This window comes from Pyrgilauda ruficollis, unplaced genomic scaffold, assembly GCF_017590135.1.
Source record: "Pyrgilauda ruficollis isolate IOZ18807 unplaced genomic scaffold, ASM1759013v1 scaffold43, whole genome shotgun sequence".
Lineage (NCBI taxonomy): Eukaryota > Metazoa > Chordata > Aves > Passeriformes > Passeridae > Pyrgilauda > Pyrgilauda ruficollis.
In genome coordinates, this window is record NW_024525823.1 from 8,017,707 (window position 1) to 8,033,442 (window position 15,736).

Sequence of the window (15,736 nt, forward strand, 5' to 3'; positions counted from 1 at the left end):
TACCTGTCATGAAGTACAGGTTGTTATCAGCTGGCAAAAGTTCAGTTAGAATAACTGAGGTTTGCCTCATCTAAAAATTTAAGTCTTAGATCTTTTTATACTTCAGCTGCTTTTCCTTTGAGTTGTTGGTTATACAAATAACACCAAAGGTACTTGCTCAGAGTTGCTTGGCAATCCTGCAAGATTTCTAACTGTATGTCATATATTGGAGACATTTCCAACAAAAGTAAAACTTAGTATACTTCTCTTTGAACCTGTGTACATTCTGAAGACAATGAACTTCATCAATTTATTCTAATAAATAAATACAGTACTTTGGTTTAATATTAAAATGTTCACAGAGTAAGTGATACCATATTATTAACACTGTTCTACAAACTCCTTATTAGCATTCCATCTCTTCAATGAGCAAGTGCAGCCAGTCTGATTCATAATGTCCCTTTCCTTGCTTAAAACTCTACATTTTGTACACACACGGAGGGGTATAACACACCAGAGGATAATCAGTCAATCAATCCCCAACAATAAGCATAATAATTTTCTCTTTAAACCTAAGATACACAGCAGAAGGCTTCATGGAAAAAACATACTGTAGAATTTCAAGCAGCATGTAACAGGCATTCCCTGAAAAGCACACCATTATTCCAACTAGCAGACCACATTAGGACAGCATTACTCAGGAAGCAGAAGGACGTGGCACGCAGCACAGGGAGAATCCTGCCATGGATATAACTTGCCTACACAGAGGGATCAGGTAAATCCCACGTCGCACACCCAGCGTAATCCTGGGCCGTGCACGGTCTGGCTTACAAAGCCACTTGTTTGGCCTGCCAGCTGGCAGAGAGACAAAAGCCCTGCGTGGTTTACAGCCTCAGCGGGGTGAAAAGCTGGCTGGTGCCACGGCCACCCGGCTCAGTGATTGACACACTGGCACTGCAAGGGGGCTGGGCAGGCAAACTGCATGCATGAATTCAGGTGGGAGCAGAGATGTGCAGCTGAAGGAGGAGCTGGAAAAGCTGCAGGCATTTGACTTGATGCTGATAAATTTGTGCTTCCAGTTGCTTAATTCTTAACTAGCACCAGAACTTTTTGTACAGCCCAAGATCCTAAATTTGATAAGGATATATTTTTCTGAAAGTCCACCTACTACACCGCTTGTATTCACTGCAATTAACAAAAAAAGGGGTCTTAAATGATTTCCTTAAATGTTGAGATATTCACAATTTAATTTGAAGATTCATTCAACAGTCTAAACAAATGCCTGTTTGTCTTTATTGTGTCTGTTGTTTGGATTGTATGAAAAGACATATTATATCAGCCAATCTAACCCTCTGTGCACAACAATATTTTCCACATAAGCAAAAATTGTCTGTCAGAAAGCTAAACTGTCAGCCTTTTGTACACTTGGTTTTGAAAAAGAGATGCCAGTCCATTTTTACTTATAATCAACAACACACTGTGGGGGTGGAGGAGAAGGGTATTTAAATTGCACTCTGATGAGATACAATAACTGTGTTTCTTTTGGGGTAAAGTAAAAATTAAATAAAAGCACATCTGTAACGTGCATACTAAATAATGTTTTATCTCTTGGCAAGCATCTCATTAAACTTCAATCCCCATCTTGTAGTATAAGTCAGGTATAGAGCTCACTAGAGCGCTGACAGAAAGTAGCTACCTTTAACTTTTCAAATACATTAAATACTACATTTTACTTCACCAAAAGAAAAAACAGTTACTAGATTTATTTTTATTATTTTACAGTCCCTCAACTACACAATTTATGATTAGATTCTAGGTCAAAAAAAGCATTCTCCTAAAGAGAGTTAATAAAGAAATCATATATATTCCTCTTAGAAACTTGTTCTCTTAATACATTTTGCAGAATTTCATCCTGGCAGCTTTCAAGACCATAAACTCCTGAATATCACAGCTGTGACTCCCTGCAGAACTAAATTACTAGGGGTAATTTCATCCAAATCAAGGGACTTGGTTGCCCTATACAATTCCCTTTCTCTGTCCAAAATCTTACCCAGCAATTTGAAAAGCGCAAAGAGGAACTAACGACATTCTCAAACAAATAACTTATTTGTAAATTTCCCATTAAAGAGAATTAATTGGTAAGGAGTGGTGCTGTTGAAAATTCTCCTAAGGTAAAGATTTGTGTGATTCAGTTCCTAAAGATACTGCAATCTCAAAGTCTGATTTCTACCTTATTTATTTTATATTTTTAATGATTATCCATTTAAACAATGACCAGAATGCACACATATTAGGTTTCTCTGCCATCAGAATACTCTGACTGTGGGTTTGATAGTTGCTAAAGAGAGGTTATTTCTGTAGATCAGACATCACTCTTGGGCTTGTCCCCTGCACAAGAAATAGAAATTTTCTGAAACACTGTTAAAAAAATTCCAAAACAGCTCAAGAACTCTTTGGATAGAGAAAGTATGTCGCTTAACTACTACAGGTAAACAAAAAGAAGATGTAAATGTTAGAGCAATCATTTGAGGAGGACTCACAAGCTGCTTCAAATGCAGCACGTAGAACAAGCAAGCCCGATTAAGATGTGAATTATCCATGGGCATCAAGCACTGAATCTGCTGGTAAGTCTCAACAAAACCACCACACTGTTTAGCAAGTGGTATTTTGTCCACATTCCTCTTTTTATACACAAAACATGCACTATCATGGTCCTACTATGGATCTATCAGTCCTTGGACACAGTAATTTAAAACTGATTTACTTCCTAAATAACCCACAGATTTCATCAAGGGCCCAAGAAAATTGGAGAAGGAACATGGAGAGCAGTTGAAGCCCAGCCCACCTGCTCAGAATCTTGAGAGGGAGACACAGTCAAATCCAACTTTCTTTAAGTAGCGATGTGCAAGGAAAAGAGACCTGCTATATAATCCAAGAGTCTTTATCTGCCTTGGAGGGTAAGATTTCTAATGAATAAATTCACAATAGTGTTACTCTCCACTTAACAGAGTACATGTGGAGATCTTGACCCAATGTTCATGTGCTACCTGTTCTTAATTTTGATTACATTTATACTCAGCAAAATCTTTTTCAGAGGCTAAAGACAGTGAGCTGCCCCTTAAACTGGGGCTTACTACCCTTTCCTCCTAAGTCTCACAATGGGCTGAGTATCCAGACTTTAAAGTTGACCAAGTCTCCCAGTTCCAGGAGTATACAGACCACAATTATCTGTCAAGCTTTTTAGTTTTCTCCCCACCAAATGCTACCTTTCTTTCCCCATAGCAAAACAACAAATCTGTTTTTGGCATTGGTCCAGCCAAACTTCCCAACTACTATTGTTTTAATGACAGGGCAATATTTATAGAATGTTTAGAAAAACAACTAACACATGTATTCAAAGGCAGAAGCCTAGTGGAACACAATTCACAACACTATTCGATTCCTTTCCTGAAATGTGCCAGGCTACTCACCCACAGCACTTCTGCCATTAGGTTTATTTAAGTTGCTTGTCACAGTTGTAACAAATATGCTGTGGAAATCAAGAATTTGATACACTGCCTTTGAGATTAAAATCCTCTCTGGTTTGAGGTTTAAATAGAATTAGGTAGCTCACAATGAAAGAAGCACTAAATTAATACCAAAATAGTCTGATAAATTCTGAATTTATGAATTTTCTTTCTGCCCTGATATTATTTATTTCTGAGGGATACAAAACTATTTTCCAATACCTCATGACACTATACATCAGGGCTCTACCATGTATCATCATCTCAAAAAAGAACCACATAATTGTTAAAATTAATATTCTTTTCAAAATTGTCAGATTTCTACAACTGTGTTATTTTTCACTTTCAGCAGTACTTCACACTTAAAAGGCACAATTAAATTAATGAAAATTTGATCAATTAAGAGAAATATTATTTTACTGATGCAACTTGCATATATATAGACAGAGTTAGAAATGTTACCTATAAAGTAAATACTGAAATGAAAAATGGTTGCAAAGAAACTACACTCAGGATTTATTTTCTCACCTATGAGGACACCTTATACTGCAGGGCTAGTGAAGCTGTTGACCTTAGTTCAGCTTTGTAGCACGAATGTGTTTTCTCAGTCCAAAAAGGACCCCAAATATTACTCTTGGATACATATGGGTTTGTTTCCCATACAATTGAAATAAAGCTGAGTTTACTGATGGAAAGTAGAGGATTTCTTTTTGTCTGCATACAAGTTTGGTATGTTCTGAGGGGAAACCCCAAATGTATATGAAAATAATAAAGTATTTTTAAAAATTTATTAAAATATGAAATTAATAATACTGAGAAATCAAGAATTTGAAAACAGTGTAATAATTCAAAGCAAACCAAGTTGATAGCAATTCTTCTATGACAGAAAAATTGTGCATGAGGAGTTAGACTCCTAAAGATACAATCTTAACCTTGGTTTTATTCTTTCACAGAGATGCTGTAATAATTCAAAATGAGAAAACACACAGACTGTTCAAACAAATTCAGAGCTTTTTATCACTCTGACTCTGCCAGAAACATCTTGCCAAATATCTGCATCTCGTTTAGTGAATCTGACTTGGGCTGTTTTTGTTCATGCCACTTAGCTTTAAATGAATCTTAATTTCTTTCTCTTGTGTAATAGCATGGGCCCAAAGGAACCCATTAAATCTCCTATTACTGCCTCCTGGCAAAGAGCAGATGAGACTCATTTCACAAGTATATCCCATTTTACTCATGCTGTTAGCTGAGTAGAAGTACTGAAAGTTGCTTAATTCTTGCACAGGGAGTTAAAAAAAGGTAAATTCAAATATTCCCCCCCTTCCCTCCCCTTCATGCATTAACATCCCTCAGCTATTCTAGTCCACACTAGGACTAAACCTAAATTACTTGTGATGGATTTCTAAAGTCAAGCCCAAAACAGTATACTGAAGGAAAAAAAGTTTCCTGATCCCTAACTTTTAAGGAAATAGAATATCAAATGTCTCCTCATCTCCTTTGTCCTCATTTGGTGACTCATTCCAGGCAGATGTTTGTGAATAAGGAGCACTGGCTGCCGCTCAGGGACTGGATATTCTTAGGTTAATAAAAACAGTAATTTAATAGCTCCTGACACTGAGGACTGCAAGTGCTCCTCTGAAGTACAAGCAGTCACTGTTATACTCTGTGGTGTGAGATCAGGTACAAATCACCCTGAGCCATGCTGGACTTCACTGTTAGACCTATTCCGTTTCCTTAACTGCAGTCTGTACCTTTCTTTGGCTATATGGTTTAGCAAACACTACAGCATGCACAGTTCTGTGAAAATGTGATGGGATGGTGCACTGGGGACTACACACTATTTAAAACTACTTCTAGCAATTTTCTAACATCAAATAGTTACAGATTTTTGGTCCTGAAATGTAGAGCCAAACTTCTAAAAGGCCTTTTACATAGCATAATACAATTTTCTTGCTATTGTGTAATATTCCTGGATGCTTCAACTCAATGGCCTAATATGGTCTCTCCATTCTATGGAAATGTGAATGATTAACATATTAGATATGCTATAACAACATACACTGCCCTCTGATTTAAACCAAAACTAGGCTCTCAAGAATAAATGCTGAAATGCCATTAACACTCCAGAGTGTTACAGTTTTTACAAGATTACAACTGCTGACAATTTATTATCATACATGGAAAGGGTTTTTTATCATTATCCAATCATAGCAAAAATGCCCTGGTTTGGGCAGGAGATTTCATTTTTTCCTAGTATCTGGTATGGTGCTGTGTTTGGGATTTAGGATGAGAATAATGCTGATAACACACTGATGCTTTAGTTGTTGCTGAGCAGTGGTCAAGGACTCTTCAGCTTCTAACTCCAACCTACCAGCGAGCAGGATGGGGGGGCACAAGGAGCTGGGGGGAGACCCAGCCACAACAGCTGACCCAAACTGGCCAAAGAGACCTTCCATACCACATGGTGTCATTCTCAGCACATAAACCCAGGGGAAAGGTGTCTGGGGGCTGGGCTGCTGCTCAGGAACTGGCTGGGCATCATCAGTCAGCAGGTGGTGAGCAACTGCATTGTGCGTCACTTGTTCTGTATATTCTAATATTATTATTGATGTTTTCCCTTCCTTTTCTGTCCTATTAAAATGTCACTATTTCAACCCACAAATTTCATTTATTTTTCCCCCTGATTATCACCCTCCTCCCACTGTGGAGCAGGGGTGAGCAAGTGGATGTGTGGTGTTAACCTGCCAGGTTAAACCACAACAACTGGAAAAAGAGGTGTACAGGGGTGATTTGTGCTCAGTTATCAAGAGATTTGGAAAATCCCATTTATGTAAGAATTCCCCTAGGCAAGTCATGATTTTGTGGAAAATCTGCTACTAGCTGTGAGCAGCTGTCTTTCAAAACCTGTTCTAAAATTAATGTCATGTGAAATACAGAACCAAAACGTCTCTTTGCTTTATTTTGCTACTAGTGCAATTCTGACATCTATAACCAAAGACAACCTGAAGACTACTCTCACTTCATTATTTCTGTATACACAATTGTAATCACACAATGTAATAATACACAATTATTATATGTAGACATTCAAAGATGAAACAGCATTCTATAGCTTAAAATTGGATCCCACAAGCAATCTGAAGTTATTTTTCATGATGGGATATTCCTCTACTTTCTAGGTCTTAACCACATAGTTTAGAACACCCTACATTTTTTGGGGTTACAAGATTTTTCACAGTTGACCTGTGACCAGCAGATATCGAAGAAGGCAAAAAAGCTTCACAGCATTTATGCATTAGGTGGCCAAACAAAGCCTAGGCATCCTTTAAAATTCCTTACAAATTCTATCTTATATGCAAGAGCTGATGATTTCTGAGAGTGCTTGTTTTCTCAGTGCTAACCAATATTTACAATACTTAAAGTTATTTAGAAAGAGTCCAAGAAGTTATGCAGCAGTAATAAATGAAGCCATACAACTATAATGTCATTCAGAAAGTAAGATGGTACAAGTTAAATGCAAAAACCCTACCTGGACAAATGCTTACATTCTATGAGAATTAATAGAAAGGTTTAAAAAAATCTCCAAGCATTCACATAATATTACATAATATTATTAATATTCCAAATATGTAACACTACTGAGGAGACAGATACTCCTGTAGCCATTTTTTTGTAAATTCCTTAGTATCATTCAGTAACCATGAAAACGCTGAGCTCAGAAAGCTGCTCAAGGCTATAAAAAAAACCTGTAGCAGAAATGGAACTGGACCTTTCTTATGATGATTTGCTGTGTGTTCTTATAAATATGATTTAAAGTATTAAACTATTCTTTCCATTTCACCCTTCAGTACTGAGTGACAAAATAAGAAATCCTCCCTGCAGGAGGTAACTTACATTCCTCTTCCTTTGGATCGAGTTGTGTAACACTGACAGACAAGCGATCTACACGCTCTTGTAAGGAGTTGACTCTAAATGAGAAACTGTGTGCTTCATTGAAAAGTTCACCAAATATATCTTCAGCATATTTACCTGAAACATGGGAAAAAAAATTATTTAAGCATACCACAAGACAGGCAAATGATTTCTTACTGTTTTAATTAAGTAATTCTAAGATGCACAAGTGTCATTGTAACAACTTGTACTTACTGAGCCCATTAAGATTCCTTTAGAAAAGCAAACAGAAGTTAAATACTTACTATGCAACTTATTTATCAGAAATGAAATTATTTAATACATTACAGCTGCCATAAAATGATTTAACTATGCTGATATGCATGGCACTAGACTGCAGTTTCTTGGATATTTCTAAAAGGACAACTTCTAGCATCTGATGTTGCTCCTGTCTGAGCGATAACGAATCTTTAAATTTACCTCAACGCTGATCTCAAAATGAAGCACTGCTTCCACTCCTGCTGTACAGAGAGCTTTACAAAAAATGGAAGATCAGATATTCATATCTAGGTAAATTAGAACCAGCCTATTTAAAAATACACACTAAAATAATCCTACCTTGAAGGATCAAAATTCTAGTAACTGACCCATTTACACTGAAGTTGTAAAAAAAACTTCAAACAACAAAAAAAATCTCCTTTGTTCACATCAATGGACATCATATTTTTAGCAAAAAAAGAGCAGGAGATTCAAATACTATGAGAAAAGGATCAGTAATGAGTTTCTTTTCTACAGAGTACTCCCCATACTGCTTCTAATGCTCTCAAGACTCCATCTGAGAAGTCTGCCAATGTCACTGGAAAAATCCCACCAGACTACACAGCAGAATGTGTAGCCACACTTCTGAAATACAATGTGATAGCTTTCAAAACTTTCTATGATACTGTGCATATGTAATTCATGTATTGTTTGTGCACTTATGTTGGTTTTGGAAGTATAAATCTCACAAATTTCTAACTACCTGCTTTGCACTCAAGTTCTGACAGGTATAAAAGAAAAGGATAGCTGTGGAAATTCTGCCTTTGGTGAGCAATACATCTGGAAGTATACATAAAAATGAGGACATTTTTATATAAACACATCAAAAGAACAAAAATTAAATCCCTACAGGTACTGTGGAAACTACTTTAAGATGCTGTGTAGTAAGCACAAGGCCAGCACATACCATTTATTAAGACTTTGGTAACAGCAATAGAAAACCAGCATCACTGTACACAATGGAATATAAAAGATGATATCAGAAGAAATGTACAGAAGAAGAAAATAGAAGAGGAACAGCTAGCAAACTAACAATAAATATTCCTTCAAAGACATGAGGAATAAGAAAGCCTGCCAGGGAGTCTGCAGAGCAGACTGGCAATGAAAATACGAAGGAATACAGAGAAGGCAAGAGCCCTGTGGACAAGCTAATGTAACACCTTCCACTGGTGTCCACCAAAGGGAACCTGGTGCCAGAACTCATTGTGGGAAGCTCAAAGAAACTGAAGGGACTACACAAGAATTACAAAATTAAAGGAACATACTGACCAGCAAATACTAGGAATAATTGTACTTATACACATTGAAATACACAACAACAAGGTTCAAATTTTTTTTCATGGAACATCTTGGGAGCCTGAGAGCTACAGACCCGTAAGCCTGACATCCATACAAATTAGTATAGATCATTATGAAGAACTGAATTAGCAGACATCTGAATGACTCATGACAGAAGAGACAGCACAGCTTTTGTAAAGAGAAATTCTGAGTGGTTTAGAAGCACATAGAGAGCTATGATCTACTGAGATTTCCAAGAGAGTTTAGAAAGTCCCTAATCAAACGCTTTGGGGAAAACCTAACAGATGGGGCATACAAAAGAAGTGGCACAGATAAATAATTCCTCAAAAGGTAGAAAACAGGGCATAGGAGTAAATCACCAGTCTTCACAGTCGAGAAAGGTGAGTTTTACTAAATTTCTATGCTGGGATCCATGTTAATTAAGATATGTGTAAATTACTTGAAAAAAAAACGAGATCTAAGTTTGCCAATGATACAAAGTCATGAAAAAGAAACACACTGATTATTAGAAAACACAGACAAACCTCAGCTGGCTGGAGAGGCTTCCAGGCTGAAAAATGCTGGAAGCAGGGATATTAGCAGGAATATCCTACATGCTGTCTTGCTCTCATTCTTGGAGCAACTGCTAATAGCCACAATGAGAAGCAGATCAAAGGCACTCCCACTCTGAGAACCTTTGTCTCACAGCACAAGTCCACAGAAAAATATAGATGGAAAGTTAGTAAAAGTCTTCTCAGCTGGCAACTCACCTAAGACCTTCTAATACGTGTCTTGAAACTCTGAAAAGTTTATGTTCTTTAACCTGTACCTGAAGCAAGGGAAATTACTCTAAAAATGTGATCCACTAAGAACAAGACTGTTGAAGTTTTAATACACAGATACTAAAAATTTAATGCATTTCAGATAATATGTTCAGAAATATTAATTTTAATTAGATAACTCACATAACATTCAGAGACATACAAGCTAAAATTAAAATAAAATATAAAATTTCATGTGTAGAATTGAAAATTAATTTAGGAGCTGGGTTTTAAAATCCAGTAACTTCCCTTTTATAGGTGTATTTTGAGGCTAAATTTTTATCTGTATCATTTCATCATGCTTAAAATTCATCTACCTCATTAACGAGCTCCAATTGAAAATAATCTGTCTTGGAAATCTTTTCATTACATTGCATACAGCCACAAACATACTGCAAGGAACAATTTGCCCATGCTTATGAACACTAACCCTCAAATGGGAAATGCATTGAAAACAACCTGTCGTGTTTGAAGTGGTATGCCAACCATGATGTCTCCACCTACCTGTGTGTTGGTGGTCTCTTTATTTAGCCAGAGGTATATTTAACCAAATGCTTCCTCTAGCAAAGCAAAATGTTTGCTTTTTGTGAAGTGTACAACTGCCATTCCAAAGAATACTGTATGTGAATGCATAAATACGTACCTAACACACATAACCCAGCATTTGTCTTGCCATCTCTGTGTACTCTACAGGAGTCTATCTTCAGTTTTGAATGGATTACAAAGGACACAATTACAGGTGATAATACTGAACAAAGTGTCACAAACTCAAATAAGGAAAAGAAAGTGTGAGAAAAAAGCACTCTAGTAAACAAAGCTGAACTCATTCCACAGAATTTTTAGATAATATGTCAGAAGAATGAGAATGCAAAATTAATTCCAGCATACACAATGAATATTCTAAAGTATCATTAACACTTCAGAAAATTTACAATATTATGGGCCTGCTGAAAAACTCTACTCTTGTTTCACACAGCACAATAAAGAGAATTACAGTTCCCCGTGACAATTATAATATTAGCACCTTAGGATCCTGCTCACAGTTGGATACATAATACCAGATCAGAAAGATCAGTGGTCTTTTTTGCCTACTAAATTAAATGACAATATAAACTTCTGCAATTAAATTAATTCAATGTCTGTGAAAAAGACTTATTTTACTGTATTTGCAAAACCTGCTTGGCATTTATTTTTATTAACAGAGCACTTAAAAAAATTTAAATAAGAGGATACATTATTATTCAGTTTTAATTAAGGAATTTATTATTCACCTGATTATTCTTTTCATAACTTTTCCTCATGTATCTAAGGACTCTGATCACAATTAAACCTTCAGTAAGAAAGGGATACAGGAATGCAGCTCTCTCTGGTATCAGCCAATATCCTTTTTTGTGACAGACAAATAAAATGTCTTGGAAACAAAGTTCTGTCCTTCCTCCCCCCAATAACATGCATGTACTTTGATGGGTTTTTGAACAATTATTTTTCTGACTTTTAAAACAGACCTATGAGCTGAAAACAGAACAGTAGCTAGTAGCTACTAACTGAAAGTAGAGTAAAAATTATACTGCTTACTGCCTTCTTAATATTTTTTTTTTAATTAAAACCACCAAAATCTGTATCACCCACTCCATTTCCATTCATTACCATGGCAATAAGTGTACAATGGCTTATAAAATGTCAAAACAATACTGATCAGTTTTACAGTGCTTTGCTTTCACCAAATGTTCCTTCTAATTTGTTTTATCTACTAATTCCCCCCCCCCCATAATTTCTTAACCATTTGTTCAACCTCCTTGGCTTTTATCCACAAATGAGTAATTGCTAATTATCCAACACACTAAAATGAAAACATACTAAGGTAAAAGAAATGGGGTTTTTATCTTGTTCTAGGGGACAGGGCACGTAACAGATGAACTGAAGTCAACCACAATGTCCACAGCAGGTTCTGGACAGTATTTCAGTCTAATTAAATACAGCTTGACAAATAAATGTCTTCAAAGACTTTATTACTGTGTTGTTCAAATTCTTAGAACCACACCAAGGATCAGGGCGTGCACTAGCAGTCCTCTCAAACCTCCAATCCTTCAATCCACCTGAACTCTGGCATTCTCAATGCTGTATCTGTTGGCAAACCCTAAGGAAAGGCCATTTAAATTAATCATTTTGCAACACTAGATCAGTTACTGACAGATTTAGTTACAGCCTCTCAGACAACAAGTGGGACATGAGTCCTGAACCAGGACTTGTGGAAGAAGTAATTTCTTTACTATCCTTCTGCATTGTTAAAGAAAAAGAGTTCCAAACCCTTCAACTGCACCCCAGGCTGAAGCAGCACCCTGCAGATCAGTTATGGCATTGGCAGCCTTTGTGAAACATGGTCTGAATTTGATGTGGCTACCTGGATAAACACACCCACTACACACTGTGCTCAGTGCCATAAACCAGCATCTTTCTGTGAAATTCAACAGGACGACTGCTAAAACTCAGGCCAGTGCAAGATGCAGCAAGCAGGACATTCAAAATAAGACCATTGCTCAATCTTGCCAAAAGTATTGATCTTAATTAACTTAGCCTTAAGTGATCTGTCAGACTTCTGGGGCTAGTGGTGTCTGTGTGTATTTGCATATTTTAACATTTACAAACCTAAAATCTAACCCAACACATTTATCATTGAACTAAATTATAAAAATACATAATACATTAAATATGTGGTGACATTATTAAGTACAAAGTATAATAAAGTTATGTCACTAAAATGCTATTTGATATTAAAATAGTAAATATATTGATACATTGAATTATGCAAAACCCAATATAATATTAGCCTTAAAATATAAATTTGTCAATTTAAAAAAATTTGTATAAATTGGTAAAACATCTGAAAGAACAAGCTTAGAATTTAGTCTGCTACCCACCTATACACTATCATTCCTTGATTTCTATTATTTTGTTCCTGCTCACACACTATACAATATTTCTGTCACTACATTTTCTAAAAAATAAAGGTACAGAACAAGAGTAGCTGTAAAACCTGTCAGGTCCCACTGCCCAATCCCTTCCTAATATACTTATACTATGCAAAATTACATTATTCACTACTGAATAGTTCCTTTCTACACAATATAGTGTATTTGTTAGAAAATATTCTCTCAGGATAATTAGTTACCACATAAACCACTCACAATATATAACCAAGGTTCCTTAATACAGCAAAACAGGAAAGATATTCTAAGTCTATTAATACACTTCCTCCTTCATTATTGCTGACATAGAATTTAACATATCCATAGCCTGTTGATTCAACTTCAGATCTTCACTACGTAATTTACTTTTTTGAGAAAAATGAGATGTATCTGAGTTTGAAAGTCTGAACTTATTTCTCATCAGGATCATTTCAATCGCACAGCTAAGTGATTAGGAAACAGACTAAAAGCTAGGAGACTGAACTTGGAGTTAAGAACCTTGGTAGAGCCTTGGAAACTTCATTGGTTATGGCTGAGCAAGCTCTGCAAAATGACATACTAAATACATAACACTGATGCTAATTAGGAACCTTCATTATGAAAACGTGAGGGCAGTCCACAAGCATTATAGTAGGAGTATCAGAGTACTGAGGAGACAACTTGATTCCTTTAGCCAGGAAAATTAAACCAGATGTTTACCAGACAACCTGACCAGGTCATCAAAAGTATCAAATAAACTTTGTTAAAGGTCTTATCCAGAGCAGGTCTGATGCTTCTTGTTGACATCCAAAAAGAAGAAGTCAAAAACCTTCAGCCATGGAAGTCTGAGATACCATTTGTTGCCACCCACTGAGGACATTATAAGTAAAATACCTGAGATTACCATTAAGTATTCAGAAATCTGTGAAAGAGACTGCTGAGAGCTGAACTTATGTGAAAAGTAGCAGTGCTAATGATCATTTCACAGAGAAGTCTTGCTCTTTCTTTCATTTCTAACATAACCCGAATTCACTGCTTTATGTAGGCAAAGAATCAATGACAGGTGGGACTTTTTTCTGCTAACACAGTTGCTTCCAATGAAGCTTTACTGACCCCTCACTCATCCTCTCATTGCCATTTGGGATGGACACAAAACAGCATTGCCACATTGCAAAGACAACATCAAGAAATCAGATGGAGATTTTGAGAGGTTGGGGCTCTCTCAAGCTGAGTTAGCCTTTAGTTTTCAAGTGCATCAGTTTCCTTACCCCCTTGTGCACAAGAACTCTTGTGTTCCCTGGCAATTGTAGCAATAATGAATAAAAAGGAGTGACTAATGAAGAAAATTCACAATGAATGTCTTCCTGAACACACCGAGAAGGAGCAGGATGGGCAGGGCAAGATGCAACATAGGAGTTCTGGAATACTGACTGAAGCTCTAGCTGCAGATCTGCACAGATTTACTTGCAATCATGCAGCATGCAGGAACCTTACCATGTGCTGAAGATGTTGCTCACTCAGGGTGAACTGAGAGCCTGGTCTTTGAGCTCAAGGGGCCTGGTTCCAAAAATTAGTTGCAGTCCCAACACCTTGCAGCTAGGTATTTCTGGAGAAATATTTCCACTTACCGAATGTTAATGCCTTAAGTCATGACAAACTGAAGGTTTTCCTGAGCTGAAAAAGTGCTTCTCACAATATAAGAGAAAAGTGTCTCTCACAAAATGAACACTTTTGGGGAAGGCATGGTAAACAAAAAATAAGAAAGAAAACTTAAGCACCTCTGAGAAGAAAAAATAAGGGGGAGAAATTATTTGCTCCAAAGTCAGGCTTTCACTCCTGAAAACTAACAAATAAGGGGCAAGGAAAAGAAAGAATTAGACAAACACATTAAAAATCTATACACGACACAGAAAAGATAGAAAGAGGGAAAAGGCTACAAAAGCTTCAGTGTTAAGTGAAAATTGTTTTCACTAACATATAAGGCACTCCAGCAGAATTATGCAGCATTCTCTTTGGTTATGCAGAGGTAAATGAAAAAATGAGGAATGACATCTTGCTATGATTGAATAAAAGGCCTAGTCTGAATGCCTGCAATACAAATATTCATTAAAGGCACATATTCAAAAAGAGAAATGTTCTCCTCCCTCGATGGAGGTGTCAGAGACTGGGGCTGAGAACAAACCCCATCAGTTAGGTTTCTTATGTGGTACTGAGATTCTGTTTCCATGGAACAGCTGAATAAAAGGAAAAACAAGATTGGTCAATAGCTGTGAACAAAATGAGGAGGCTACATGCACACAAGAGAACTATTTATCTGCCTTCCAACAATGGCACAGCTGCACAATGCCATCAGTTGTGTTTCACGTATGCGGGAATGTTATGGCCTGACATACAGCGACGTACAGAGAGTACTAATGTATGTGCAATATTGCTGCAAACATGAGGTAAGCACTTCCTCAAAGCAGATACTGTTAGAAAGAAAGAAATACAGAGAAGAATGGCTAGGAAACTAAGACAGCTGTTGCTGTCCAGAGAGTTTCTGTTCTGCCACAGTTCTAAGAAAAGCTGTCAGAAAACAGATCCTTTTATGAAGTAAGAGAAGACTGGGAATAGATGGGGGAAAAAATTACCTACTGGCAATTTTGTATGTTGTATCATGACAGACTGACATGTTTTCATGCTTCAGGGATAAAGGCAAGGACTATCACTCAAAGCAGAAATAATAAATATTTCGTCCTTTGATCTCTACTTCTTTTAAAGGTCAAAAAATTTCTCAAACTGAACAATTAGAAGCAGCACATCAAATAAGCTATGAAAGGTTTGATAATTTTTATAGACACACATGGTAATTATTACTGATATAGTGATGTAAAGCTCTTTAAATTTTATACTGAAACACAGGAAAACAGAATTCCTGTCATTTCATAGGTATTGTTTCTGCTTGTACATCCTATTTAAATGTAGTATCCAAGATCAGAGAAACACAATCCTGTTCAGG

General features: G+C 36.6%; 1 protein-coding gene across 1 annotated transcript in view; it reads right to left on the reverse strand.

Annotated features, from left to right (window-relative positions):
• The window catches only part of WASF1 (WASP family member 1), an 86,570-nt gene that overhangs the window by 10,083 nt on the left and 60,751 nt on the right, over positions 1-15,736 (reverse strand). The window contains exon 3 of the mRNA XM_041478077.1: positions 7,380-7,514. Within this exon, the coding sequence (XP_041334011.1) occupies positions 7,380-7,514 (135 nt within the window). The remainder of the gene's footprint in view (positions 1-7,379; positions 7,515-15,736) is intronic.